This window comes from Grus americana, chromosome 4, assembly GCF_028858705.1.
Source record: "Grus americana isolate bGruAme1 chromosome 4, bGruAme1.mat, whole genome shotgun sequence".
NCBI classification, from domain to species: domain Eukaryota; kingdom Metazoa; phylum Chordata; class Aves; order Gruiformes; family Gruidae; genus Grus; species Grus americana.
Window position 1 is genome coordinate 79,325,162 of NC_072855.1, and position 25,238 is coordinate 79,350,399.

Here is a 25,238-nt window from a genome sequence, read left to right on the forward strand (position 1 = left end):
TATTGTTATGGTAAAAGCCAGATTGTGGGATGTTTGAGTGAATTTTAATTAGATGGGAAACAACTACAGGAGCCAAGTTTTTGTAGCATGACTCATAATTTGCGTGCCGTGGACCAGTTCCATCAGTGAGAGTTCTCCCAGAATAATGACTACAGTGACCGGCCCTCTGCCAAGGAAGGGTGTGAGTATCTGGCTTGGTATGTTTACCGAGGTGCCGATTAGCTCTTCTCTGAGTAGGAGCTCCTCTAAAGTCTTAATTTAAAAATAATAATAATAATAAAAAAAATACTTTGGGAAGAGTGTTCGTCTTCATTCAGGACTAAACTCAGGAATGTGCCGATATCATGGACACTGTTGTGGAGGAGATAATTGGGCTACTAATATTTCCAGTGGTAATCAGGATTTTGGCTCTTTATCGTACCTCCAAGCCACAGTTGGATTTTTAGTATTTACTTTGCATAGCACAGATTTCACTTGCAGTATTGTACGTATGGGAGCTGGGTGGATGAAGACCAGAGACAACTGTGTCCGTACACAATGCATAATAACCTTGCACGCAGTTCAGCAGTAATACAGTGTATGAATCAGACTTCAAGAATGTGAGAGTTAGGCAATTCAGAGTAATGTTTTCCATGGCACTATCACTCAATTCTGCTGCGTAGCATAAGGGAGTTTGTCGTACTCATTACGCAGAAGTGAAAGGGTGGTGCAAGGAAGCTATTTAGGACTCGCTAATTGGGAAAGCTGCTTTAGCCCTAGCATGCTTTAGAGACAGACAGCTAACTTAAAGTGTATCTGGGCTAGACTGGTGCTGCACAGCATGCTAATGCTTCCTCCATATAATGCTTTCTCATCATCAATACATTTATTTAAGTGAGCATTTGGAAAGATGGAAACGGAGACCTCCCTTTTTAAAAGAAAATTTTTCTCTCTCTCCTTCATGTTGCCTGAGGAGCAAAAAGGGGGCAGATTCCAGAGGAAAATATCTGGTCAGCTGTATTTGTGGAAGATATTGTTGCATGCTGTATTCAGTAGGTGCAACAGTAAGTGCCAGAAATCAGCATTAATTCTGAGGAATTAATGGTTTTTCTGCTATCAGCCTAATCCTAGTCTCCTTGACAGCCAGATTCTTGTCATTATGGGCATCCTGTTTAGCTAACAGGTAGCTTTATTTCACATGTAGTTACCTAAGCAATCAGAAGATGGTATGATGTGTAAAGGTGTGGAGTGGTCACAATTAATTTGGAAATCTCAAAGCAGGAAGTTCATGGCAGATGACTCAGGGTGGTGTTAATAAAATAAAAATTACCGAAGCAGGAAACTTCTTTGCATTCTTAACATGGGAAACATCTACTAGGTTGCACAAGTAGAATCTTGATGTACCAGGAGGTGAGAGGGCTTTAGGAATGCATGTGCTGTATTAGTTCCTGCGGTGCCATTAAATGGGTAGTTGTCTTTTGAAACAAGTATTGAAGAGCTCGGTTTAATGTTAATCCAGACTTTGGAATCCTCTCTGAAAAACATCTGCAACTGTTCACTCAAGGGATGAGGGTCATGATCTCCATTTGAAGACACTGAAGCTAAATGTTCCTAACAGTCAGCTGATGTGGGATACCCAGCATTTAGGCTTTCTGCACACTGAGGACTCACAGAATCACAGAGTGGCTGAGGTTGGAAGGTACCTCTGGAGTTCATGTGGTCCAATGCCCTTTCCCAAGCAGGACCACCTAGCGCAGGCTGCCCGAGGCCACATTCAGATGGGTTTTGAATAGCTCCAAGGATAGAAACTCCACAGCCTCCCTGGACAAACTGTGCTCAGTCACCCTCACAGTCAAAAAGTGTTTTCGGTTGTTCAGAGGGAACATCCTGTGTTTCAGTTTGTGCCTATTGCCTGTCACTAGGCACCAATGAAAAGAGCTTGGCTCCCTCTTCGTTTCACCTTCCTTCAGATATTTCACACATTGAGAAATCATTCCTGAGCTGCTGCTGCTTCTCTAGCCTAAACAGTCCTAGATATATCAGCCTATCATTGAATCATTTAGGTTGGAAAAAACCCTTAAGATCATCCAGTCCAACCATTAACCTAGCACTGCCAAGTCTACCACTACACCATGTCCCCAAGCACCACATCTACACGTCTTTTAAATACCTCCAGGGATGGTGATTCAGCCACTTCCCTGGGCAGCCTGTTCCAGTGCTTGACAACCCGTTCGGTGAAGAAATTTTCCCTAATATCCAAGCTAAGCCTCCGCTGGCACAACTTGAGGCCATTTCCTCTCATTCTGTCACTTCTTACTTGGGAGAAGAGACCAACACCCATCTGGCTACAACCTCCTTTCAGGTAGTTGTAGAGAGCAATCAGGTCTCCCCTCAGCCTCCTTTTTTCTAGGATAAACAACCTCAGTTGCTCCTCCTCAGACTTGTGCTCCAGACCCTTCACCATTTTGTTGCTCTTCTTTGGACACACTCCAGCACCTCAATGTCCTTCTTGTAGTGAGCGGCCCAAAACTGAACGCAGTACTCGAGGTGTGGCCTCACCAGAACCGAGTACAGGGGGATGATCGCTGCCCTGGTCCTGCTGGCCACGCTATTCCTGATAGGAGCCAGGATGCCGTGGGCCTTCTTGGCCACCCGGGCACACTACTGGCTCATATTGAGGTGGCCAGATCCTTTTCTGCTGGGCAGCTTTCCAGCTACTCTTCCCCAAGCCTGTACCATTGTATGGGGCTGTTGTGACCCAAGTGCAGGACCAAGCACTGAGCCTTGGTGAACCTCCTACAGTTGGCCTCGGCCGATCGATCAAGCCTGTCCGGACCCCTCCGCAGAGACTTCCTACCCTTGAGCAGATCAGCACTCCTGCCCAACTTGGTGTCACCTGCAAGCTTACTGAGGGTGCCCTCAATCCCCTCGTCCAGATCATTGATAAAGATATTAAACAGAACTGGCCCCAGTACTGAGCCCAGGGGAGCAGTGCTTGTGACCAGCTGCCAGCTGGATTTAACTCCATTTACCGCAACTCTTTGGGACCAGCCATCCAGCCAGCCAGGTTTTTTTACCCAGCGAAGGATACACCCATCTGAGTCATAAACAGCCAGTTTGTCCAGGAGAATGCTGTGGGAAACAGTGTCAAAGGCTTTACTAAAGTCCAGGTGGACAACATCCACAGCCCTTCCCTCATCCGCTAAGGGTCACCTTGTCATAGGAGGAGATCAGGTTGGTCAAGCAAGACCTGCCTTTTGTAAACCTATGCTGACTGGGTTCCTCTAAGTGCTGCGTGATGACACTCAAGACGATCTGCTCCATAACCTTGCCTGGCACAGAGGTCAGACTGACGGGCCTGTAGTTCCCCAGATCCTCCTTCGACCATTCTGGTAGCTGGGCATCACTTTCCTCATAGAAGAGATGATCCAGTCCATCTTGGTGGCCCTTCACTGGACCCTTGCTAGTAGCTCCTTAGCTCTCTTACACTGAGGAGCCCACAACTGCACACAGCACTCCGCGTGTGGCCACACCAGTGTGGAAGGAGTCTGTTAATGAATTGTTCTGAAGAGTTTATTTTAAAAGCTACCTTCCTGTCACGGACTTGTTCTCTCAAAGGCCGTAGGCAGCTGAAAAAGTACTGCCATGGGTTTTTCTGCCCTTGAAGTTGGAATGTGTCCAGGTGTGAGACAGGTGGTGGAAGGCACTAAAATGCAGATTCAGTTTTGAAACCGATGAGCTGCATTGGGAAGAAGCAGAAGTTGCTGAGATTTGCTGTCGTGCATTATCAATGCTTTCTGTGTCAGTTCTCATGGACGTTTTAGAAGCAAAGCGAGAGTGCTGTGGTTCTTTTTCTATGCTGAACTACAAAGCCTTTCCATCTCGCGAGCTGTTCAGTACGCATACTGGCTGTGAGCTCTTGGAATTAGCTGAAAGGGCTCTGGGCAAATACAGTATATGAGTCATGAATTTCTGTTTTATAAATTTGGTATAACAGTGGTACTATTTCCCTAGCACTTTGCCAGCAATTTAATTAGAACTGGCAGTTTTAATTAAATAACACAACTGGAGGCTGGGTCATTTCCTTCCTCCAGTTCTCTTACCTCAGTTTCAGAAGAAAAGGGTTTTTTCTATAGTAGCAGAAAAGCATATATGGTAGGTAGAATATTCAGCTGTACCATGGAAACCACATTAAACTTGATTGTTTAATAATAGCGGTATATAACATTCATAATTTAAAAGTATTTCCAGTGAATAACTTTTCAGATATGCAGGAGCTCCTAGAAAAAACAACGGCAATACCAGAGGCTGATACTTAGAGGGAACGGGAATTGAACAAACCACCAGTTTTTCTTGTTGGAAATAACCTCTATCTAGTCGAGAGGTTTTTCTGCCGAGTGAATTGAAGTTCTTCCATTTGACTCTGAATTACTTTTTATCGTTGTTGTTTAGGTGTGGTTTGGGCTGCATTTTTGCGGGGGTTGTGGGTGTTTGCCTTTTTTTGTTGGAGCATTGTGCAGTGATTTTTCAGAGACATTTGCATCAGTGATGGGGGTTTGGCAGTAGACTACCTCAAACATATACCTTTAATCAGAGTAATAAAATTCCTGACTTAAAGTGACAGTATGGATAGTTCGAACAAATCATATTGCTTTAAATATATTCTTATATACTTATTTTCTGTAAATCATCAGGCTAATTAAATTCAATAATTTTCCAACTATGTTGATTACTTTCCTGTTGTCTTTTCTAATACCAAATACTGTGCAATGATTACCATTTAAAGTATTTCAATTTTACCCTTTCAGACAGCTAATATCAATGATACTCTGGTTTTACACTTTCAGATAGCTAATGTTAGTCACTGTGCCAGCATTTGGACTCTCTGGAAAATTAGAATATCTTCCCTGGGGTCTTTATTTACAGAAACAAGGGATAAACATTCATTATCTGGAATGGCCTGTGGACTGGGTTTGGTTTATCCCTGAAAGCTGCCTGTGGTTTTAAAAGATTGATCATATCTTTAATGCTGAAGTTGTACCAGGGATGAACCTGACACTGTGAGAAACCAAAATGGGTCAAGTGTCTTTTTACATGGTAGGATTATTGGGTTTTCCTCCTTTTGACAGCCTTTCCTCGCAGTTCTGTTTCTCTCTCATGCTTCGTGAAGTCTGGGATCTTTTTATTTTCCTGAGACAGAGAATGATTTACTTACCCTGTTGGTTTTGCCAATGGAGAGATAACCCAGTTCTATAAAGAAGCTCAGTAGCGAGGGAAAAGACTAGCAGCTTGGGAATTAACACAAATACCCGCATGTTAGTTGCCCTAATAGAGGGAAAAAGCTGAAGTCTCTTTAGGCAGGTTCCGTGCAGCCGCTGACCATGAAAGAGGTTAGCTTCCCTCATGGGACCTCCTGCTTGCCGCTCTGGATGGCTTAATCTGCTGCAGCATTTCTATATGCTTACAGTTCCTTTGGTTATCTTCTGGATATAATGTATGGCACGGAGTGCAGAAGCTAATGAAAGTATGCATTTAAGGAAGAGAGCTTGTTTATGCAATAAACCCCAGAAGTTTGTCAAAAGCAAAAGTTTCAATACCTGGTGATGCTTGCTTTTGCTTTTATTTGTGGCTGTTTTTAAAAATCCTATTCATTCTGTCTTCACATTAATTAAAAAAAAAAAAAGCCTCAGACTTACTTGCCTGGGAGCATCTTCATTGACTGTCTGTAGAAAGAGTGAAATGATGGCAACTATTGAATCAGGCAAGCTATTTAGGCGTGAATGTCTTAGTGAAATAAGAAATTAGGAATTAGGAGGCAAAACGCTTGGAGGATTTAGGCATTTGTCCTTTGTTTCAAATATTAGAGGCTTTTGTGTTTTCACGGTTCAGTCAGTTACGGGTGGGTTTGCATTGTTCTTAGAAAATCAAACTGAAAGAAGAAGAGATCTAGTCAAACTCAGGGACAAAACTGTAGATTAATACAAATTGGACCACTAACTTCCAATAAAGGATTCACCAGTTAGCATTGACTGAAATTACTGTGGTGGTGCTTTAATGGTAACAACAATAATCCTCTAAGATTAATTTTTTAATGGGAAGAAAGTCCATTTGGGTACTATCTTTTAGTAGAATGTTTTTGCAAGATTAATAGGTTTTTTAAAAAATTGCTTTTACAAACTCAGTGAATTGAGTTACAAGAAAGTGGTTCTAAAAATAACATCAAGATGATCCACTTTCAAAATAAGACCATACTGATGTAGCTTGGGAGGTCATGGCATCAGAATCCTGGTACCAAAGATTGCTGCAATAGAAAGCTTCAGATGGTTAAAACCTATCCCTGCGCGTGATATTTGAGGAGGAGATTTGTTATTCTTATGAGCAAAGACTTAGCAACTTGGCAGAGCAGAAAAAAATTAATGTGGTTAGTCATAAACCACTTCTTTTAACATAAGTTAATAGAAGGAAGATAATCAAATTACTATTTAATGTGGAACTTCTCCTTGAGTTTATTATTATTACTGTTTTAGCTTTTTCTGGGCCATATAGAAAAAAATACCTGCTTACGACCTACGATTTGGTAAATACTGAGGTTCAGTCATTAGGATATTTTTATTAATGCAATAGTATCTTTAGCCCTATAGTAGTAGTACAGCCTACTGTTATTTTTGAAGAAAAATGTAGGCATGTGCTTATGTATTCTTAGCATTTCTTTTTGTTATGAGAAGCTTTGGCTTTGATGTGCTTAGTAAATTTCCTCTGAGTCATCACGATAGCTGCCAAGTCATTGTTTCTGTTCTTTTTGGACTCGATTCTAGTTCTACAGTTGTTTCCTCCTAGGGGGTTCAAGTCCATGAGCTTTTATTAAGATAAATGTCAGTGATTTCGAGTGGATTTGCATAAAAAGAAGCCCTTAGTCTCTGGTAGAAGAAGTCATGTGTACTGTTTAGTTTTAAAGTAAAGTGACTACAGGAAATGTTAGAAATATAAGTTGTTGACCTTTTCTGCACAATGGAACTTCTGCCTTTGTCTGTTAAATATGGAATACTCTAGCATCCCTAAGCTATCAGTGAACTGAAATCCTCCCTGGTCATCTTCGGCTTAAAAAAATTAGAAAAGTTTGTCCCTCCCAAACAATTAATGCAGTATCTTGTTCTAGAAATGACATCAAGGCAAAAGATGGTGATCATTGATATGCTTTCTAAAAATAAACATTGCCAAAGTGAAGAACTTAAAGTCAGAGTTCAGAAGTTGTTCTTTGCAGCAGCTTCAAAATGAGTAACTTACTCATGTCTGTCCAAGCCAAGTGGCTCTCCTAGGCAGTCATCATGACTTGGTGTCTGACATGTAGTAATTACTCATTTATGTTAAAATTAGCTAGCGTCAGTCAGTAGGTCACGATTTATTTCAAGTTAAAAAATCATTTGCTACCATAGTTTACATATTGCTGTAGCTGACAGTGGGGTTTGGGTTTGTAGAAAGCTGCTTTTTTTTTTTTTTTTTTTTTTTTTTTTTTACTATTAGGCAATACTGTTTTATCAACATTTGAAGGGAAAATGAGTCTGTCTCATATATCTCACAGCATTATTTTAGAAACCTAGGTACTCGAAGGTGCCTTCAAAATGGTAGTTGTCACACAAAAGTCTGTTTGGAGTTTATAATGCTCTTCACGGATATAATGGGGTTAAGTTGGGGTCTGTGGGACTGGAGCTCAGCAAGGCATTCAAGTATGTACTTAAGCCCATCCCTCTCCGGTGAAGTATTTGAGGGCGAGCCGATGCTTTAGTGTTCGTTAGACTGCTGAATCCACGCCTGAAATTCCAGGCGTCTCTTTTATAGGATGTGTTTTTCTGAACTTACTTTCAATTCCGAAGAATTTTTTTTTTCCAAATACTGTTGTTTCCTGCAGACTTACTGCAGCTTTCTGCAGGAAATGGGTTAAGGAATGGAAAAAAAAAAATTCCCTAATTATGGTTGAGAGCTATTCATTCAGGAGCAGTTGTATAACACTCGTTTTCAGGGCTGGTGTTATAAACAGGGCATGTGAAAAATACGTGGGAGCAACTACTCAAGGACTTGGTGTTTTGCAGACCGACTTCTCTTCGTTTTGACTCGTTGGAACATAGGACTGGAAAATAAAACCTCTATAACACATCAGATGGCTGTGTTATACGAATCTATTAAATTTATCAAGTTCCATTTAAAAGCAACCAGTCATTAAGCTGCTCACTGAGTTTGAAGTGTCCCCTGCGTGGGATGAAGCTGTCATTTCCGTGAGCTGTACACGTTGACACCCTTGTGCTGCATATAACGCCTTTTACTTCAGGCATTTCTGACTGAGTCAGGCAACCAAATTTGTGATTTTTGTGAATACATCATATAGCTTTCACACCTATTAGCACAAGGGGATATGTCGAAAGGCTTTCAGAGAGATGCTCGATAGAACTAACATGCCGATTTGGCAGCATTTTGCAATGACAGATGATTTCAGTATTAGTTTCAGAAGCTCAGAACAAGACAAAATGAGAAATACTGTATGCACTCAGATATTTATCAGCAGAAATTAAAAAAAAAAAAAAGAGGTAGAGGGCATACAGTCTAAAATTGAAAACCAAAAATGAAAGGAGGGCAGTGAAGTAAAGGAAGAATTCCCAACATGCAAGGTTTGTTTAGAGATGGAAGGGGAAAATGTGGAGAGCAAAGGGCTGCAGGGATAAAATGTGAAGAGCTTTCAAAACCTCGTATATAAACGTCGTGCAAAAAGTGACAAGTCAATGAAGGGGCTCCAGGAGGGTCCCCTGGTGAAAGCGGGGGGGAGCTGCTGGTTGGAGGTGCCGGATGAGCGGAGAGAAGGGTTCTGGGAGGCTGTGCTGTGTGGGAAACTGAGGCAATAGGGAACTAAAGCAATCAGTCTCAAAAGAAGCCTTGTTGTTCTGCTTTTAAATATACTCGGGTCTGGCAGCTAGAGTTGTTGCCAAAGGCAAATTCTAGTCCAAAAAGAGAAAGGGTTGAAGAAGATTTGACTACCCGTTGCAAGAATTTGCAAGTTTGAATCGCAAAGGGAAATAAACTGCTGTAGGGACAGAAAGAGGTGGTAAGGAGAAGGTTCAGGATGAAAAGTGCGTTCAGGTTTTCCTGTTAAGGCAAATGTAGGTCTTGCGTGAAGATAGGTTAGGGAGATGGTACAAGGTGCAGCACTGGACAGGAGATCAGAATAAAAGAGGTGATGCGGAGGAGAGGTGATGGGACACACAGTAAACAATGAAATGCCAAGTGAAGGCTGTTGGCAGTAGTTGTAGGGGTCTGCGTGATGGAAGTTGCACTTACTGGCTCTCAGGGCCTTTCTGTTTATGTTGGCACTGGAAAGTTTTACAGCATGTTACTCAATTTCAGTAGATGTACTGTTTATATAATATCTAAAATGTATATATATCTATAAAATTACTATGTAGAATTGAGCATGTATTTTTATATAATATCTAAACCATCATATATATATTATCTTAAAAGGTGGAGATTTATCTCCTCTAACCTGATGATGGTATTTAACCCAGAAGTAGGCAAAATGCATATAAACAATAACTACTTTTTGTTCTCTAGGGGCCATTGTTTAAAGGTGTTTTCACTTGTGCCAGTGTGGCTTGCTGGGACAATGCAGCAGTTTCAGACTGTAACTAACGCTCTTCTTGCTTTTCTAAGTCACCCCTCTGAGCAGAGTGAAATGAGTGAATCGCCAGCTGGCTGTTTAAATCCACAGCAAATTAGAGGATAAAAAGGGAAAAAAAATTAGCTTGAACTCAGCACCATGTGAATGTGTGCTTTTAAGAACTGTTTAAAGGTTCCCAACATTTGAGTAAAATCCAATCTACCTTCTTACAATCTTTCTCTTCGGTCTGTTCATTTTGGACATCATTAAACACAAATCATATAAAAAAGTAAAATCTGCTTGGCTCAGTGCTTTGCTATTAATGTCTCATGTTCTCTGTGCTCCTTTTGCCACCTCACTTTAAAGTAAATCACATGCTCCTCCATTTCAGCAGCAGTGCTAGAAACAGAAGAAAGGCAGGAATATCCTGCGCTTTTTTTTTGTCATCGTTGTCATAGAAATCAGGGCTAAAATGTCTTGATAAAGTGGCCTGAAGACACTTGTACCATCTCTGACTCAGTAATCTGTGCTTTGTAGGTAGGAATGAAGTCTCTACGTCAATTTATCACATTCGCGCACACTACGAACGGTAAAATATTAACGTAGAAAGTGGGGGGGAAGTGGAGGAAAGCCCTACAGGAACATCAGCTGACTGAAAACTGCGTCACAGCTGAGCACAAATGTGCCTTTTGTTTTCTTAGTGCCCTGGGGCAGAATTTGGAAACCAACAGGTGTGGGGGTTTTATTCATTATTTTACAAAGCATCTTGGATTAATATATTTTGCTTTTCCTTGATCTTCAGAAGCCTGATGGAATAGAAGCGTGCCTGCGAACATAGCCACAAAAATAACTGGAGGCGTACTCTGTGCCCTGATTTCTGGTTTGTTGACGCTTTTCGCCAAAGGCCTAATAAAAGAACTGGCTCTGCTATTGTTGTTGCATACTCTTATCCATTACGGACCCGGGTATCCATGGAAAAGATGTCTTTATAACAATGAACACCTGGCGCGTGCTTCTGTTCAGGAAACATTAGGAGGGGTGGGTCAGATGAGTGCTCTCAGTGTCTTCAGTGTTTATTATAAGAATGTCCCACTTTCTCAGCTATAAATACTAGGAAGAGAGGAATAAGTAAAGACTGCGTTTTCAAATGTTTCCCCAGGAGCAGGCAGTGAGTGCTACAGCATTCGTTTTGAAAAAAAGTGCAATTTTGGAATTGAAGGACCATATTCCTTAGCATCTACCTTCTCTAAGAATAGCGGAGGGGGTAAGTGAGGTTTATCTGTGAGCATTTCTGTAGCGTGAACTCGGTAATGGAAAATACAAAGGGCTGCGTGATGGACTGTTACATGAATAGATGTGCTTCTTGTTTCCTCTTACAGGCTGAAAAAGACTAGGTTGCAGAGTGCTAAAGGTCTGTAAATTATTTTTCATAAGAACCAGCTCGATCAGGGGCTTAGTAGTAATGTTGGTCCCCGCCAAAGACTTCAACTTGCAGAAATGATCAGTTCTAAGAAATGGAACTGGACTGCTTCCAGAGCCTTAATACTTCCTCAGAGAGAGTTTGAAAAACGTATCTGATGCAGTTAGATTGTGTATAAACCGCATTCCTACACTTAAAGCAAGTCACTGTTGCAACACCATTCCTCTTAGACAATATACCCTTAAACCACAAATATTTACGTTCCGTGATACCTAGAATACTTCATTGTGCTCTGTGTAATCATGGTGGTAGTGGGGAAGTTGTATTGCTCTGTTAACCTGTGTATCTCCCCCACTGAGTTACAAAGGATTGGTTTGCGTAACTGCCAGAGAACAATGTATAGAAAGAGTATAGCTGCTGATTCAGGTCACCCAGGCTTCACCTTTGCCATTTTGGTAGTACTGAAAAGTAAGCTTTCTTTGATGCTTTTTTTCCCCCCACAGAAAATTTTGCAGCTCTGTGGTTTTTTTGGCTCGATTAACTTCCTCTGTGCCACTGTATTGCAGTGGCACCCTCCATAGACCTGATTCCAGCCAGTCCTTTTTGTTCCTCAAAAGCGAGAGGGGAAACTTTGTTCGGAGACCCTGCCTTGCCATCGGGAAGCGTGATCTGCCTTGCTCTTCCCACGTACGATTGCTGCGGGAAGAGGGCAGTTCTGCTGCAAGTCTGCCTTTTCTTGGCGCTTCTTGGTGTCGGTGTGCATCGCCTCTGTGCTGTGCCCGTGACAATTCCCATTCAACAGCCAGCTGCCTGAATATTACCGGGCGTTAGGTATGTCTAACTGCTAAAGGGTTGGGTGGTTTGGTCCTACCTGGCAACTGAACTGCCGAGAAATTTCGTGGAGCGGGGCTTAAGCTTCTAGCAAAGGGGTTTATCTCCTAAGCAGGCTCAAAGCTCTGACACTTGGCTCGCTATCAGTTCGAGGACCTTAAACACCTTTTGTCTCGGGGAACACTCTCTTGATCTCTCTTGTTAAGACAGAGGAGCTTATTCTAGTGAGATTTTAGGTGCCCAAAGGTTACGTTCTGCAGCGATAAAGTTTTAAATTCTAATAGAAACAAAAAAAGCAAGAAGAGAAGAGAGAGATTTCAATTCATCACAAGGTTTCCTTTTAACAGGAGCTTTGCTTTTCTGTGAAGGAGAGCGAGCAAAAGGAAATCTTCTTTAGTCAAAATAATACCGATACTAGAAAGAAAGTACAGCTGTGTTCTAGCACATCCCGTTGCCTGGATTTCTGCAGTCATCTTCTGATTTCCCTGGGAGAACGTAACAGGGCCAAGGTGGTTTGGGGCAGGCTTTAAGGTACGCAGCGGTGCAACCTGAAGAGCCTCTTGGGACTTAGAGCTTCTTGTTTGCTCTTCGTTTAGCTGTCTAAAGAAAAACATGCAAAAAAACCCTGCCAAGTGTTGAACTGTATTGCACAGAGTAGGAAGCAGCTTGTAGAGACCATCCTTAGAAAGACTAAGCAAGTTATGATGTTTATTTTCTCACACCTCCCAGTGAATAATAACAATACTGGGGGGAAAAAAAAAAGTACAGACAATGAAAGGGGCTAAAGGTATAAAAGTTAGCAGTGAGGAGGTGCACTTGCATTGTTTGCTGTGGACTGCAAGCTCTAATCATAAAATAACAACAGGAAAACTGCAAAAGTTACTGCAGATTATTGTTAGAAAGAGGCTTTGCTTTGGAGAAGTTTGAATTTTAGCTCACCTATGGTGAGCGGTAGACGTTTCTGCCATGGTGATAAGCTCAGTTTGGGTGGTCATGCAGGATCAGCGCTTTGGATTAAGAATTGTGATATTGTAGTAGAAGAGATTTATGCTGAAGACATTAATTATATTCCTTTTTAATTATAAAATATATTATGACTTAATCCAAGAAATAGGTATCGTCTATGTATGTAAGTTTTCGTAAGAAAGTAAATTTTGATACCATTTAAACAATTTGTTACTTTATTTGCCTACCTAATATAAACTATACAGTCAGTCTGATTTCCTGACGCAGATGTCCTAAGTTGTAATAGGAGATTTTGGTCTATTGGAATATCATCATATGAATTAGGATTGGTTCAAGCCTTTACATTCATAGAGTCTGTCGGTGCCCCAGATTTTACACATCCGTATTCTGTTTTGTTTCAGGTTTAACAGAATTTCATTAGTTACTGTAAAGGCTGAGTTTTTCATGGATCAATCAATTAGATCATTTTTTTTTTCTTGGCTATGTGTCACATTAAAGGTGTTTGTAGCTGGCAGCAAGGTTATTTCTGTTAATAAAACTGCATTATTCTCATTGCTCCCTTCTTTCTGATTGCATCAGTGTTTCACAGGCAGTGATCTTTTTCCAATCTTGATAACTAGCTGTTGCTGCGATAGATGTCATTGTTCACAAACGGAGATTTGCCTTCATGAAATAATCTAGGCTTTATAGAGCATTCCTTCTTCTGCATTTGCTTTGCTGCTTTTGAATTCCTTATTTGTATTTTTCATTTAATTTTCTTACAGTTTCTGATGTAGACAGTGTAGGAGACCTTTTTATAATTGAGTATAGGTAATTAAATGAGAGCAAAGGAAGCAAGTATATAAGTGAACTTGTGTGTTCCCTTTTTATTATAGGTTTGGCTCTATAGGTTGCCTTTCTTTTACTGATCATCATTTTTCCCTTTTCATGCTGACAGGTGATCACAGTTTTAGCTGATGGATTATATACCATCAAAAATGACAGGAATTAACTTTTTGTTTTTAGCAAGTGACCCACTATTACATTTCTTTTTTCTCGAGCTTTCCCTCTGGTGGTGTTGTAGCATAAACATTTTATGCTAGATGCTGTCACAAACTCTCCCAGGATTCGCGGGATGTTGCTGCCTGCTAGGTAATTTCTCTGGCCGTGCTCGTCACGGCAGGGTACTTCTTTCCTAATCAAATCTCGGTCCAGCGGCACACCTTCTTACGCTTCAGATGTCTGGGAGCTGAGTGCTCAAAGTATTTCGGTTTGACCTGCCCTTTGACATTACCTTCAGATCACCAGTAACTGAAACCTGGCTGAAAACAGGGTAACAGAAATAGGTATTTATGGACAGCAGTTGCAGTTGGGTGTGCTGTAAATAAGCTGAGTGGAGGAAGGAAGGAACGCAGTATTTCCTGAAACATGTAGAAGCAGCATGCAGACTTTAAAGGCGAGTCATCTTTTTGGGTACCCCACGAGGTTAAATTTGCATTTCACTTCCCCCAAAAAAACCTTACATACTGCAGACGTACTCAGAAGGTTTCTGACACTCCTCTAACCATGCTAAGTATTAGTTTATTTCTTTGCAAGTGTCATCTTCTGGACCTTACTGTTCACTTAAGTCCCTGACTGAAGGAGTATTTAATGCTCTTTCTGCAATGTGCCTGGTGTGTCTCCATTCACTTAGCATTTCCTTTTATAACAGGTATAACAACAACTACTCTGACACAAGCAACTGAATGAGGTAGATGCAGAGAGCTCGTTACTATAATTTACATGATACCAGATACCGCCTAATTGGCACCAGTCGATATACTAGTTAAGTTTGGGGTGAAAATCTCGGGATATTATCATGCAGTCAATAATGATTCATCTATTGCAGAGCATCCAGCAGCATACCTGAGTAAGGTGGTTTTACTGTTATTTACAAAAATATCTGGCGTGCTTTTTTAATCCGTACAGCTATTGTTCTTAGGCCTGTCTTCATACCTGAAGATGCTCTAGTGTTGGTTATTTGAGCACACTATTGTGCCTGTAAATGCGAGCTGGATATTAACACAATCCCAGCGTGGTGCGCTACTTATCCTTTTACTAGAACGTGATGGTTTTGTGAATTACCCTCTTGTTGTATGGCACAGTCTGAAGCAGCCTCCACAGGCGCAGCTACCTCTGACCGAACACTGCGGGCATATGACACGCGGGGCATGTCCTTGCTTTGACGTGTAAGCTGTGAGTAACGACTGTGTTCACCGGGCGCTTTTAATTGGCAGGCTTTATGATGCAAAGCTTTGTCTCCAAGAAATGATATTAATTTCTGAGGGAAATGTATTTTTTTTTCAGAGACGCATAATAGCTGAAGCATCAGAGTTAGCAATACGATGTTCAGTACGCAAGAGGAATTTATGCAGTTGAATAAATGAAGTACGTTGTTCAGTTACAGTGGCTGTCGTTTCAAAGTGTTTCAGTACGTGAACGTGTGCAGATACCCTTTATCTTTTTATACAGTTGATGCTAAAATCTCAGTGACATCAGTGGGAGCCAAGCGCTGCCAGAATCTTGCAGGTTTAGACTCGATAAGTTGTTTTCAGTTAAATGAAAGAGCTCCATCTAGTTTACGCTCTGTCATTTGTGAGTTTATTCCACCTAGTAAATGGTGAAGTAATGTTTACTTGTCTGGTTTTTCCATCTTGTTTAATTTACTGTCTGTCCATCGGAGCAGGAGCAGCACTTGTATCGTGTTCCTCACACGTGGTATGAGTTCGTACTCTAGACTGCCTTACCCCGGTGGTACCCGCCTGCTCTCGGTGGGTGTAGTAAGATAATAGTAAACAACCAATGAAAATGTTTAGTGTATGTGAGAAATTAATTATACACGGTGTCAGTTCAGAAGCCGTGGTATAGCAATTAATAGCAAAGAAATTTCAAGTGTTTACATTCAAAGTCAGAGATGAAGTGCATTGTTGTATCTGTGTTATTCCTAAACAGTCAGCATAGGATGTATTTAGCACTTCATAGAAGACTCTCAGACACCTTCCAGGTTTCTGGCTATGCTGCCTAATCCTGTAAATATAGATTGAGGTAGCACAGAGCAGCCCTTGAAAGCAGTGCTGGTAGCACACCGGAGACAGACGTCTTGTGCCAAACGACCAGTAGTCCCTTGATTTTTTTATTATTCTTTTTTTTCCCCTGAGACACTGATCGTAGTTCCATCTTTCTTCTAAAACAAGCTTGGCTTAGTTTGCATTTCGGATCGTCTCCCTGTGTGCTGTGGGTAATGTGGCAATTGGTCAACCCACGGTTGAGTTACAGCCAAAGCTGATGGGCATTGAGATGCTGTAACTGGAGATGTCTCTGCTTGTGTTTCAGACTTGCTGCAGCTGAATTTAAAAATCTTAACATAACACCTCAGCAGAAGAGTTTAAGTTTCTAAAACAACTTTGAGCTTATCTTGCAGATTTTTTTTTTTTTTAATATTTTGAACTTCTGAAATTTAAAAGTACTTCCCCCCCTTAAATTAACGAAGTAAACAGGGAGGAAGGTTGAGCTGACAAAGCTGGCAAGTGGTGACTAGTACAAGAGCTATAGCTCTGGGCAGAAGACTGCGTACTTCTTTAAAGAGTATAGACATCACCTGAACTGTTAACTTAGGTAGAACCGATTCAGTTGTTCTTACTGTTAAAGTTGACTGAAAATATTGGGAAGTGCAAATTATAGAAAAAGCAATGAGGTTTCCTTTCTTGTTTTATCCTCCAGATTTAAATAGTGTTTTGCAAACTTGGAAGTGCTAACCATTTTAAAGATGGAGTTTGCTTTTTATACTTTAAAAGAACTATAAGAATAGATTTAAAATAAACATATATAACTACCTGCACATTTTGCAGTAAGAATTGAGCTTTTTTATTTTCTTTTAACATCTGATGCTAAATTACTGACTCTGACAGTTGTCACCCACAGCAACTTTTTCTTTTCAGAGCTAACCTTACAATGCAATTATTGTGACACGTGATAGTTGTATTTAAGGGTTAAAGCACCGTTTTTCAGTTGTAGCATTATTTTTACATTCCAAACAGTTGTATTTTCCAAAGTTAGTATTTTGGGGAATTTGTGATGCTTATTGTAGTTGCATCATAGTAAATCATGTAATTTAATGTTCATGTACTTTATTTAGAAGAGTACAATTACTGTAGAGAGAACAAACCGAGTTATGCTGTACATCTCTGTGGGCTTCAGAAAGTCTTGGAAACTTTTAGCAAAGAATATATTAAAAAAATGTGTCTTCAGTGGTATGAAGGAAAACTGCTAGCTGTTTATGTGTTTATTTGTATATTTTTTAAATATGAAAATACATGACACTAGCATCCCTAACAGAGGAGAAAATGTACGGAAGAGCTCCGTTCTAATTAATTGATATTTAAACATGCTTAAGCTGCGTGTTATTTGCCTTCAAAAGTTGTTACTCTGGCTTAATTATTTCAAACGTATTGCAGGATAGTGCTTATTTTTCTAATAAATTGATATCTTTTTTCTTGTCAACATATTGAGTTAGATTTCCAGTGTAGAAACCAAATACTTGGATTTCTCTGAGCAAATGTATTTGCTATATGTTTCTGTATTTATTTTTTCAATAATTCTGCCTGTAGAGGCTGAGATCTTGCATTGCAACTGGTTTTTCCCTTTATTATAGAGAGAATTGCTAAAGCAGGAGAACTCCGTGCATTTGCCTTAATCTCTACTACTTCTTTACCATCATTTCACTTTGGTAATCTCTTTTACTTTCAGAGAATGTGAAAGTAAATAGTGTGCCTTTATATTTAGTTTTACATCATGTACTTCTCTATCAATGTCCTCATATTTCCTTTTTTTTGTTATTATAGCATTTAAGTGTTACTGACAGCTGCGTCCAGGATATTTTGATGTTTCCTTAACATTTGTACCAAATACAATTTCTACTGTCTTTTTATTCTTGTAGTCAATGGTTTTCTGATTTAGATTCCCTCTCAATTCCTGAAAAGGCCCTATGCAAATGCTGCTTACCTTTTCTGCAAAAATTGTTTCTGAGCAATCTGATTATGGCTACTGCCGCCTTTTTTTTTTTTTTTTTTTTTGGTGTTTTTCTTTACACTTCAGGTCTGTGTTGGTGAGAGGCCAGCCGGTTTTGTGTGTGAAAGCTGGTGCTTTGGGACAGGACTTTGGCATCCCTCTCATTGTATCCCTTCTGATAGGGCTGCACCGTAGCGTTTGTGTCACAAATATCATTTTTCTTACTGTGCGGACTGCTGTTTTTCTGGGGTGGAAGGACAGTTAAGAATTTCCCCTTTCAGTTGTTGGGAGTGTTCTCAAACATAACGTGGGTAATTAGGATTGCAGAGATAGCACAACCCAAATTACTCGTGTGACATTTGAAGTTTGAGTCCCTATGAAGGACTGGTTATTATAATTTCCTTGGATATTGAATCGGAGCTAGTTAAAATAACAGCAGAAAAGCCTCATCTCCAAGAACATTTTACAGTTTATTTCTCTTTGAATTTTGAAAAATTATTTTTAGTTAATATTATAAAATCGAATCTGTGCTGCTTTTCTGCCTCTCGACAAAAGCTTAGTGTCCTTAGCAGCCATCAAGCTTATGCTGCAGAAAGTGAGGATAAATGCACTAGAAGTCTGTTGGAATCGCAGGATTACAGTAGGCAGTAGCTGGCTATTCTTATTATCTCCAAATGATGTATTTTATTGCTCTGATTACCTGTGTGTGTTTTATTCTGCCTGACACTAGACATTTTAACATACCTGAAGACCATCTGGTATTTCCAGTATAAGTAATTTATGCACCCCTCAACAGTCTCGTGTGTATTATATAAAACCAGTACTATATTACTTAATGTTAACCAAAATGCAGCAGAAGTAGTACTATAAGTGGTGGTGTTTGGAGCAAGTATTATAAAAGTGTTCTTCATAAAAAAGACACAAACAAACAACAAAACAAAACTGGAGCTTAAGTAAAATGGAGCTTGATGCAAGGAGTGGTATTTTATCTCCAGAAGTGTCATTAGGGCTCAGTGGTGTACAAGTTCAGACCTACAGCCTGCTGCTCTACCCAAAGGTTAAAAAGAATCAAACAGCCGGGAGAGGAGAAGCCAACAGATGGACCTGCATGTTCAGGGTATCTTCAGGTTAATGAACAATCAGCCTGAGAGAGAGATTAGCCCTGCTGGGAAAATAATAACTGCTGGTCATTAGCTATTGGAAGTTTTGTAGCATCGTATGGCGGTGGGAGCGGGTGGTTGCCACGCGTCGGACTGTCTACCTGGTGCGCTAGGTATCATGAAAGCAGGGTAGGATTTAAGGCAACGCTAGAGGTTCAGGTTGTCCTTATTTTGAATGTCGTAACGTGGTTTATTGTCGTAACGTGGATAATTATAGGTCATGGCATGAATATTTCCTGTTCTCCCCAATGAAACGGCAGCTTGGTTTTGCTAACGGAACTGCCTCTGGTAGTCCATCAGAGAAGTGGTTGGATGCAGTGACCTAATTCAATATTGCAAACAGTTTGAACGTAAAATCTTAATGTATCTAAATAAAGGAGGTATTTTTTAAAGGTCACATCAGATGATGGTTTGGGGTTTTTTTTTTGCTTCTGTAAAGCAAATATGCTGAACTACGTTAATCTTCATACTAAAAGCAATTGCTTTCCTTTGTTGCAGATCACCAGAAACTGGAAAGAGAAGCTAGAATCTGTCGCCTCTTGAAGCATCCCAATATTGGTAGGAACATTTAATTGCTTTTTACAGTAGATACCACCGTAGAAATTTGTGGGAAAATACAAAATAACAAATACAAATAGCAGCTCAGAGAAATCAAGTGGGAATATCTCTAGGCAAGACTGTTTCTTTATAATGTGGTGGTCATTTCTAATTCTGCTATGGGGTGCAGTATCCCAATAGATCACTTAGAGCAACATGTACTGTTCTCATCTTCTTTGAGCTATTGCTCTGCCATCAAGGAGCCATTTATGCCAGGTGTTTGGGGTTTTTTTGAGCAGTGTGTAGGAGGAGTTATTTCCAGTACTGCTCATGACTTTTTGAGACCTGCAGAAGAATTTCATCTAACAGCATATGTTGCAAAATGAGACAGACCAATGTCAATAGTTAGTGTTGTTTTTACTGCGATGCTTATTTTATCCTGGATTATTTTGTGTTTGAGACTCTGTTCTCCTGTAGAAAAGATAGGTAGATGCAGAAAGCTCTGCTTCTTTTATTTCCAGAACTGCACATTTTCTACTCAAGTGTTCATGGAAAGAAAAAAAAAAAAGGTCTTTGGGGGGGGTCAGGTGGGTCTGTTTCCTTGCTTTAGAAACAGTAGAAACAGACAAGTGCCTTCATCTTTAAGGAGTTGTACCTGGGTTTTTCAGACACTGGATTGTATGCCAAGGGTGTCTCTCACAAGATTATTTGCTGTACCTGAGACTTCTGCGGAAGGGTGGGATTTTCCTGTCCATCTTGTTCCTCTATCCCCCTGTACCTTCTTAAAAGTTGTCGTCAGAAAAACTAATAATCTCACTGAATGTTTTAAATAAGCACGTATGCTTGGTACTCCAAAAGCACTTGGCAGTCTGCTTGCTGTTCCTTCTGGTTAGTTTTTCTCCTTTTCATTTTTAACTAACAGATGTTGGTATTCGTGACAGTTTTAGACTAACATAATTGTTTCATGCCTGGGAAAGAATCAGCTCCTTCCTTTTAATAATAATCATAAATTGAAAACGTACCACAGCTCAAAAGGAAATGTCAAATGTCTGAAAGAGCTCTCTTACACAGTCTCAGAAGCTTAGAAGTTTCGTATGCAAATTTGGTTAAAGAGGAAGAGTAGTGTTACCTGCCTTATTTTATCCCGGCCAAAATGTTTGCATTGTAGAGTGATGAAGACAAGGGAATGCACAGCTCATTGCGAGGAGGAGGCGCAGCTCTGCTGCGGGTATGGAAAGCAGTGGTTACACATACGGTCCTGACTGTAGAGTCATCTACCTGCGCCTCATCGTAACTAGAGTGTATTTGTGAGTTTGAACAAGCCAGGGAAGATGACTAAAAACCCGTGATAAACCGCTGGAGTAGAAGAGCTGAAGTGCGCAGAACAACTTGGTTGAAACAAATGTCTAAATTGATTTCATGCGATGGCATGTCTTCGGTTTGTTGAGTAGCTTGGAGCAGTATGAGGATGTAGTCCAGATCCTCTGCGGCAGGCCAGCTATTCCACGTACGGTGTTTGTATTTGTGAATGTACGACTTGAAACGCAAACAGGCGATGACGGGCAGGTAGGGTTCTGTAAGCACAAATTCCGTGCACCGCTACCTGCGCCAAGGTGCACGGTTCAGTCAAAGGATTATAGACAAATTCTTCTTCTCCTGTTTCGGAGTATTCCTGAATCTCCTCTTACTGCGTCACTGTCACCATCCTTTTTTTCCAAAGAGTCATTTCTAATGGGTAATAATACTCCATCACGCTAGAAAGCACTACTAGCGAAAAGAGAAGTATACCAGAGTGTGGTGACGGAGCTGTAACAGCAGGGAGTATAGTGTGGTGTGTGTGTCTCAAAATGGTAAAGATTAACCCTTGTAAACAAGTCTTACTTGTGCTATGTGTATGATAAAGAGTATGCCTGTTTAAAAATTTTAGCAAGTCCATGAATATAAAATTCGTGCTTTTCTCTCTCTATTTTTTCCTGAATTTACTGCCACTGATTAATTTCTAATAGCCCAGGAAATAAAATACTTTTTTAAAAAGGAACTTGTTATGTTAACAATAAATATATATAATTTAAGAAAACTGAGAAAAAGTTATAACAAATAATTGTTCAAATGCAATCTTTACAGGAAAGCAGAGATCTAGTTTAATCGATTGGGCAGTTTCTCAATGATGATCACAGTGGTTTTCTTTATTTTCCTCCAATGTAGTTTTTTTAATTACTTCTCTTTTTGAATTACATGTTCATTGCAGGGCGGCAGATTTCTGAGCTTAGAATTCAGTAATCCTTTCTCTTTTCTTTCAGGCTTATTCTTTATTCTTCCTGGTTAGCTTGATTAAATCTCCCTTCTCAAAGTGACTCAGTGTAAAGGGGTCAGTTCGAGGTTAACTTCATTTCTAAAATAATACATATATAATAGGACTCCTTTTTAGAGTGTTGTAGGGTCTCTTTGGTGATTTATCTTTCAGGTCTTAAGATTGTCATCAGATATTTCGGGGCGAAAACCTCTTTTTAGTTACCTTTTTAATACTTGCCCTCCAGTCAGAGTAAAGCAGCTACAGCTGTGGTGAATCACATTTTTAGAATTCAGCCTGTGAGTAAACACATTATAGTGTGTATACGAGCAAGATTTTTTTTTTTTTCCTGTAGAGAAATGGAGTTTAAGACAACTCTAAACCACTGGAACTATTTTCCAATGATCTTTCCAAGGAAAATGGAGAATTATCAAAAACTTTTACAGATCACTGGGATTGTATTTCTAGGATAGGTGTCCAGTTAGTACCTAACTAGAAAAATATTTAGTATTTATTTATTTCATCAGGATAAGGAAGAATTTGGGACTAAACTTCCTAACAATTGACATACCCATTTTTAGCTTCCCAACAATACCATTTTTATATCATTTCATATCTGATTTGATGATGGTTTTCTTTAATGAGTGCCATTATGCAGTTAGGAAATCTTAGGATGACATTTAAACAAAGCTTTCAATTTTAGTCTGTATTCATATGCACTGAACTTCAGAAATTCCTCTGATATTGGCAGAGGAGTCTTAAAATTGGACTTGAGCGTTTTAAATTTTTTTTAAAATGTAGAATTTGAACAATAGATTTGCAAAAGCACAGCGTATGGGGGAAAACAGGAGAAGAATAAATCAGAATGCTTTCTTTCAAAAGGATAAACCTCTGAAATTTGGAAATTAAGGAGACATACATGAAAATATTTTCATTTCGGTTCTTGATTTGAATCTCCCCAAGTAGTCACTGCAAAATGTTAAACAAAAAACCCCCTCATAAATATATTTTCTGCTGCCTTTTTTTTCATAAGTATTTATGACATCAGATTATTATTTCAGGAATCAACGTATCTACCAAATGTTCGGAAAGAAAGGATTTAAGTGTGTCTTGAGGGAGCTTAATTATTCATCTAAATTACCTATTAGACATTTCTACTGAAAGAATGATTCTGAACTTGGGTAGGATATCAAGTTGTGAATTTATGTATAAAAATTTAAATTGCTGATGGTTATTCTCACTGGACAAGTGTCAGGAAGGGAAGCTAACTAAATCAAAATCCAGCTATCTGGCACTTCCAAATCCTTACAAATTGAAGAAATCCCTGATAATTCATTTTGATACACAGATGGTGTGTTGCTTGATGTGGATACGTGTATTGATGCATAGGTAAGCCTGTAGAAGTGTACGGTCATTTGAAAAATGCTTTTTAGATGCAACAAATTACTGGTTTTTAGGCATAGATCTTGCCAAGTGCACTTGATATCCTTTTAATGAAGTCGTGAATCTAGCTACTAGCGTCAGCTGCCTGCTGTAAGGCATTTGTTCTACTGCCGTATTATGTGCAATTTTTTTTTACTCTGGAAAATAAGCATATTCTTTACTAGGGATATTAGAAAAACAGATAACCACAATAAAAACGCAAGATGGTAGTTCTCATATGATGGGATTATCTGCAGAGGAGTTCTGAAAAAGTCTCGTCTGGTATTTTTGTCAACAGATTTAAAGAAAAGAATTGAAGTGCTCTCAGTTTGATGTGGTGGAGCCTTACAGCCGATAGATGTGAGCTCACATATCTGAGAACAGTATGTCAGTCTTCAAATATCTGCATCTTGGAAAAGAGTGGCTGAAAAGCCTGTGATGACAGGAAATAACTACTTGAACACAAACCTCACTGGGATGCTGTAACACCCAGGGGAAATACCGTTCCCAGATGCATGGAAGGAGCAGAAAGAGGGAAATAGTATTTATTTTGCATCTGCCAACAGAAGTCACTTCTAGAGTACTGTGCTGAGCTCTGGCATCCACATGTCAATAAGTATGGTCTAGGTAAAGGGGGTGATTTGAGGAGGTCTGTCAGGATAACCAGAAAATGTTATTTATCAAGAAAAAGGCAAAAAGAAACTTGACTATAGTGATGAAATTAAACACAGGAGTTAGGTTTTTGGCAGTGAAAGCATGTGAATTGCTTAGAGGCGTGAAGTTTTCTCACTTGAAGTGTGGATTTTTATTTTTTTTTTAAGCTTTATACTAAGAACCATCTATTACTAAAGATGTATATACTCCTGGTATTCAGAACTATGTACAGGCCATTATTTTTGGAAAGCTGAATGTCGTTGAAGAAAGACTGAAAGGTAACGATTCTGTTTCTGTGGTGCTTAGGAAGCTGGACGGTCCTTCCCAGTTATGTTTACATCCAGCACAGAAGTGTCATGGAAATCTTCCTTGAAGAAGTTGTTTTCACTTCACACACAAGTATTATCTCTGAAAGCTGAGTATCTCTGTCCAGTCACCACTTTGCATAAAACTAATTCAGTTTTTCAGCATCATTTATTTAATTTGAAGAAATCTGTGATTTCTTCCTCTCTATCCAGCTATGCAGTCGTGATGCCTAAGGAATGGTATAGGAAAAAATGCCTAAAAGGAAAGTGGATTAAAACTAGTATTTCCTGTTCTCCTTTTTCAAATCTCCGTTTCCCACTTAAGTAGTGTATATGTGAAGGTTTGTTTAAAAAATACAGGATTTCCTCATCCTTTTCACCTACAATTATTCCTTAATACTCATTGCTTATGTTGGGATTTCTGCCTCTTCTCACCTCAGTTCTTTGTATCAAAGCAACTGTAGTAGAAAGCAAGAATTTTGTGTTTAAAAGAAAATACATGTTCATTTCAGCTTGTAGGTTTATTCTTCGGATAAGCATAAAATTACAAACAAAGGCTATTTCAGCATGTAACTTGTTGTTTATGGGAGGGAGGAGTTTCATCTCTTCTTCATTTGTAGAAAATTATTTACTCAGGAGTACTTTAGAAGTATGTAAACATCCTTGTCTGCACTGATACTAAAATTCTGTTCCTTCACAGCCTGAGTATTTTTTTTCTCCTCTTAAGATCCTAATAAACAAGCAAAAAAAAAAAAAAGAAATAAAATGCTTTTCCAGCATTTCTTGAGTAATCTGGCCTGCTTCCTCCATTACGTTGTGGTAGGAAATTTCTAGGCAAACATAGCTCAAGTTCCTTTAGTAACAGAGCTCCAAGAGTTCGTGTGGGGCTGCGGTAGTTTGTACATTAGTCTGATTTTCAATGTTGCTGTATTTCAGTGTGTATCGGTTGTCTTTTTTACTTAGTACAGCTTGCTAACATCATGCCGTTTTCTTTGTGAGATTGCAT

The 25,238-nt window shown here is 39.6% G+C and overlaps 1 protein-coding gene across 21 annotated transcripts in view; it reads left to right on the forward strand.

The window, feature by feature from the left end:
- CAMK2D (calcium/calmodulin dependent protein kinase II delta) overlaps positions 1-25,238 on the forward strand; it is a 150,134-nt gene that overhangs the window by 37,200 nt on the left and 87,696 nt on the right. For all 21 annotated transcript variants that reach the window (XM_054825716.1, XM_054825711.1, XM_054825715.1 and 18 more), the window contains exon 4: positions 19,523-19,582. In XM_054825716.1, coding sequence (XP_054681691.1) covers positions 19,523-19,582 — 60 coding nt within the window. The remainder of the gene's footprint in view (positions 1-19,522; positions 19,583-25,238) is intronic.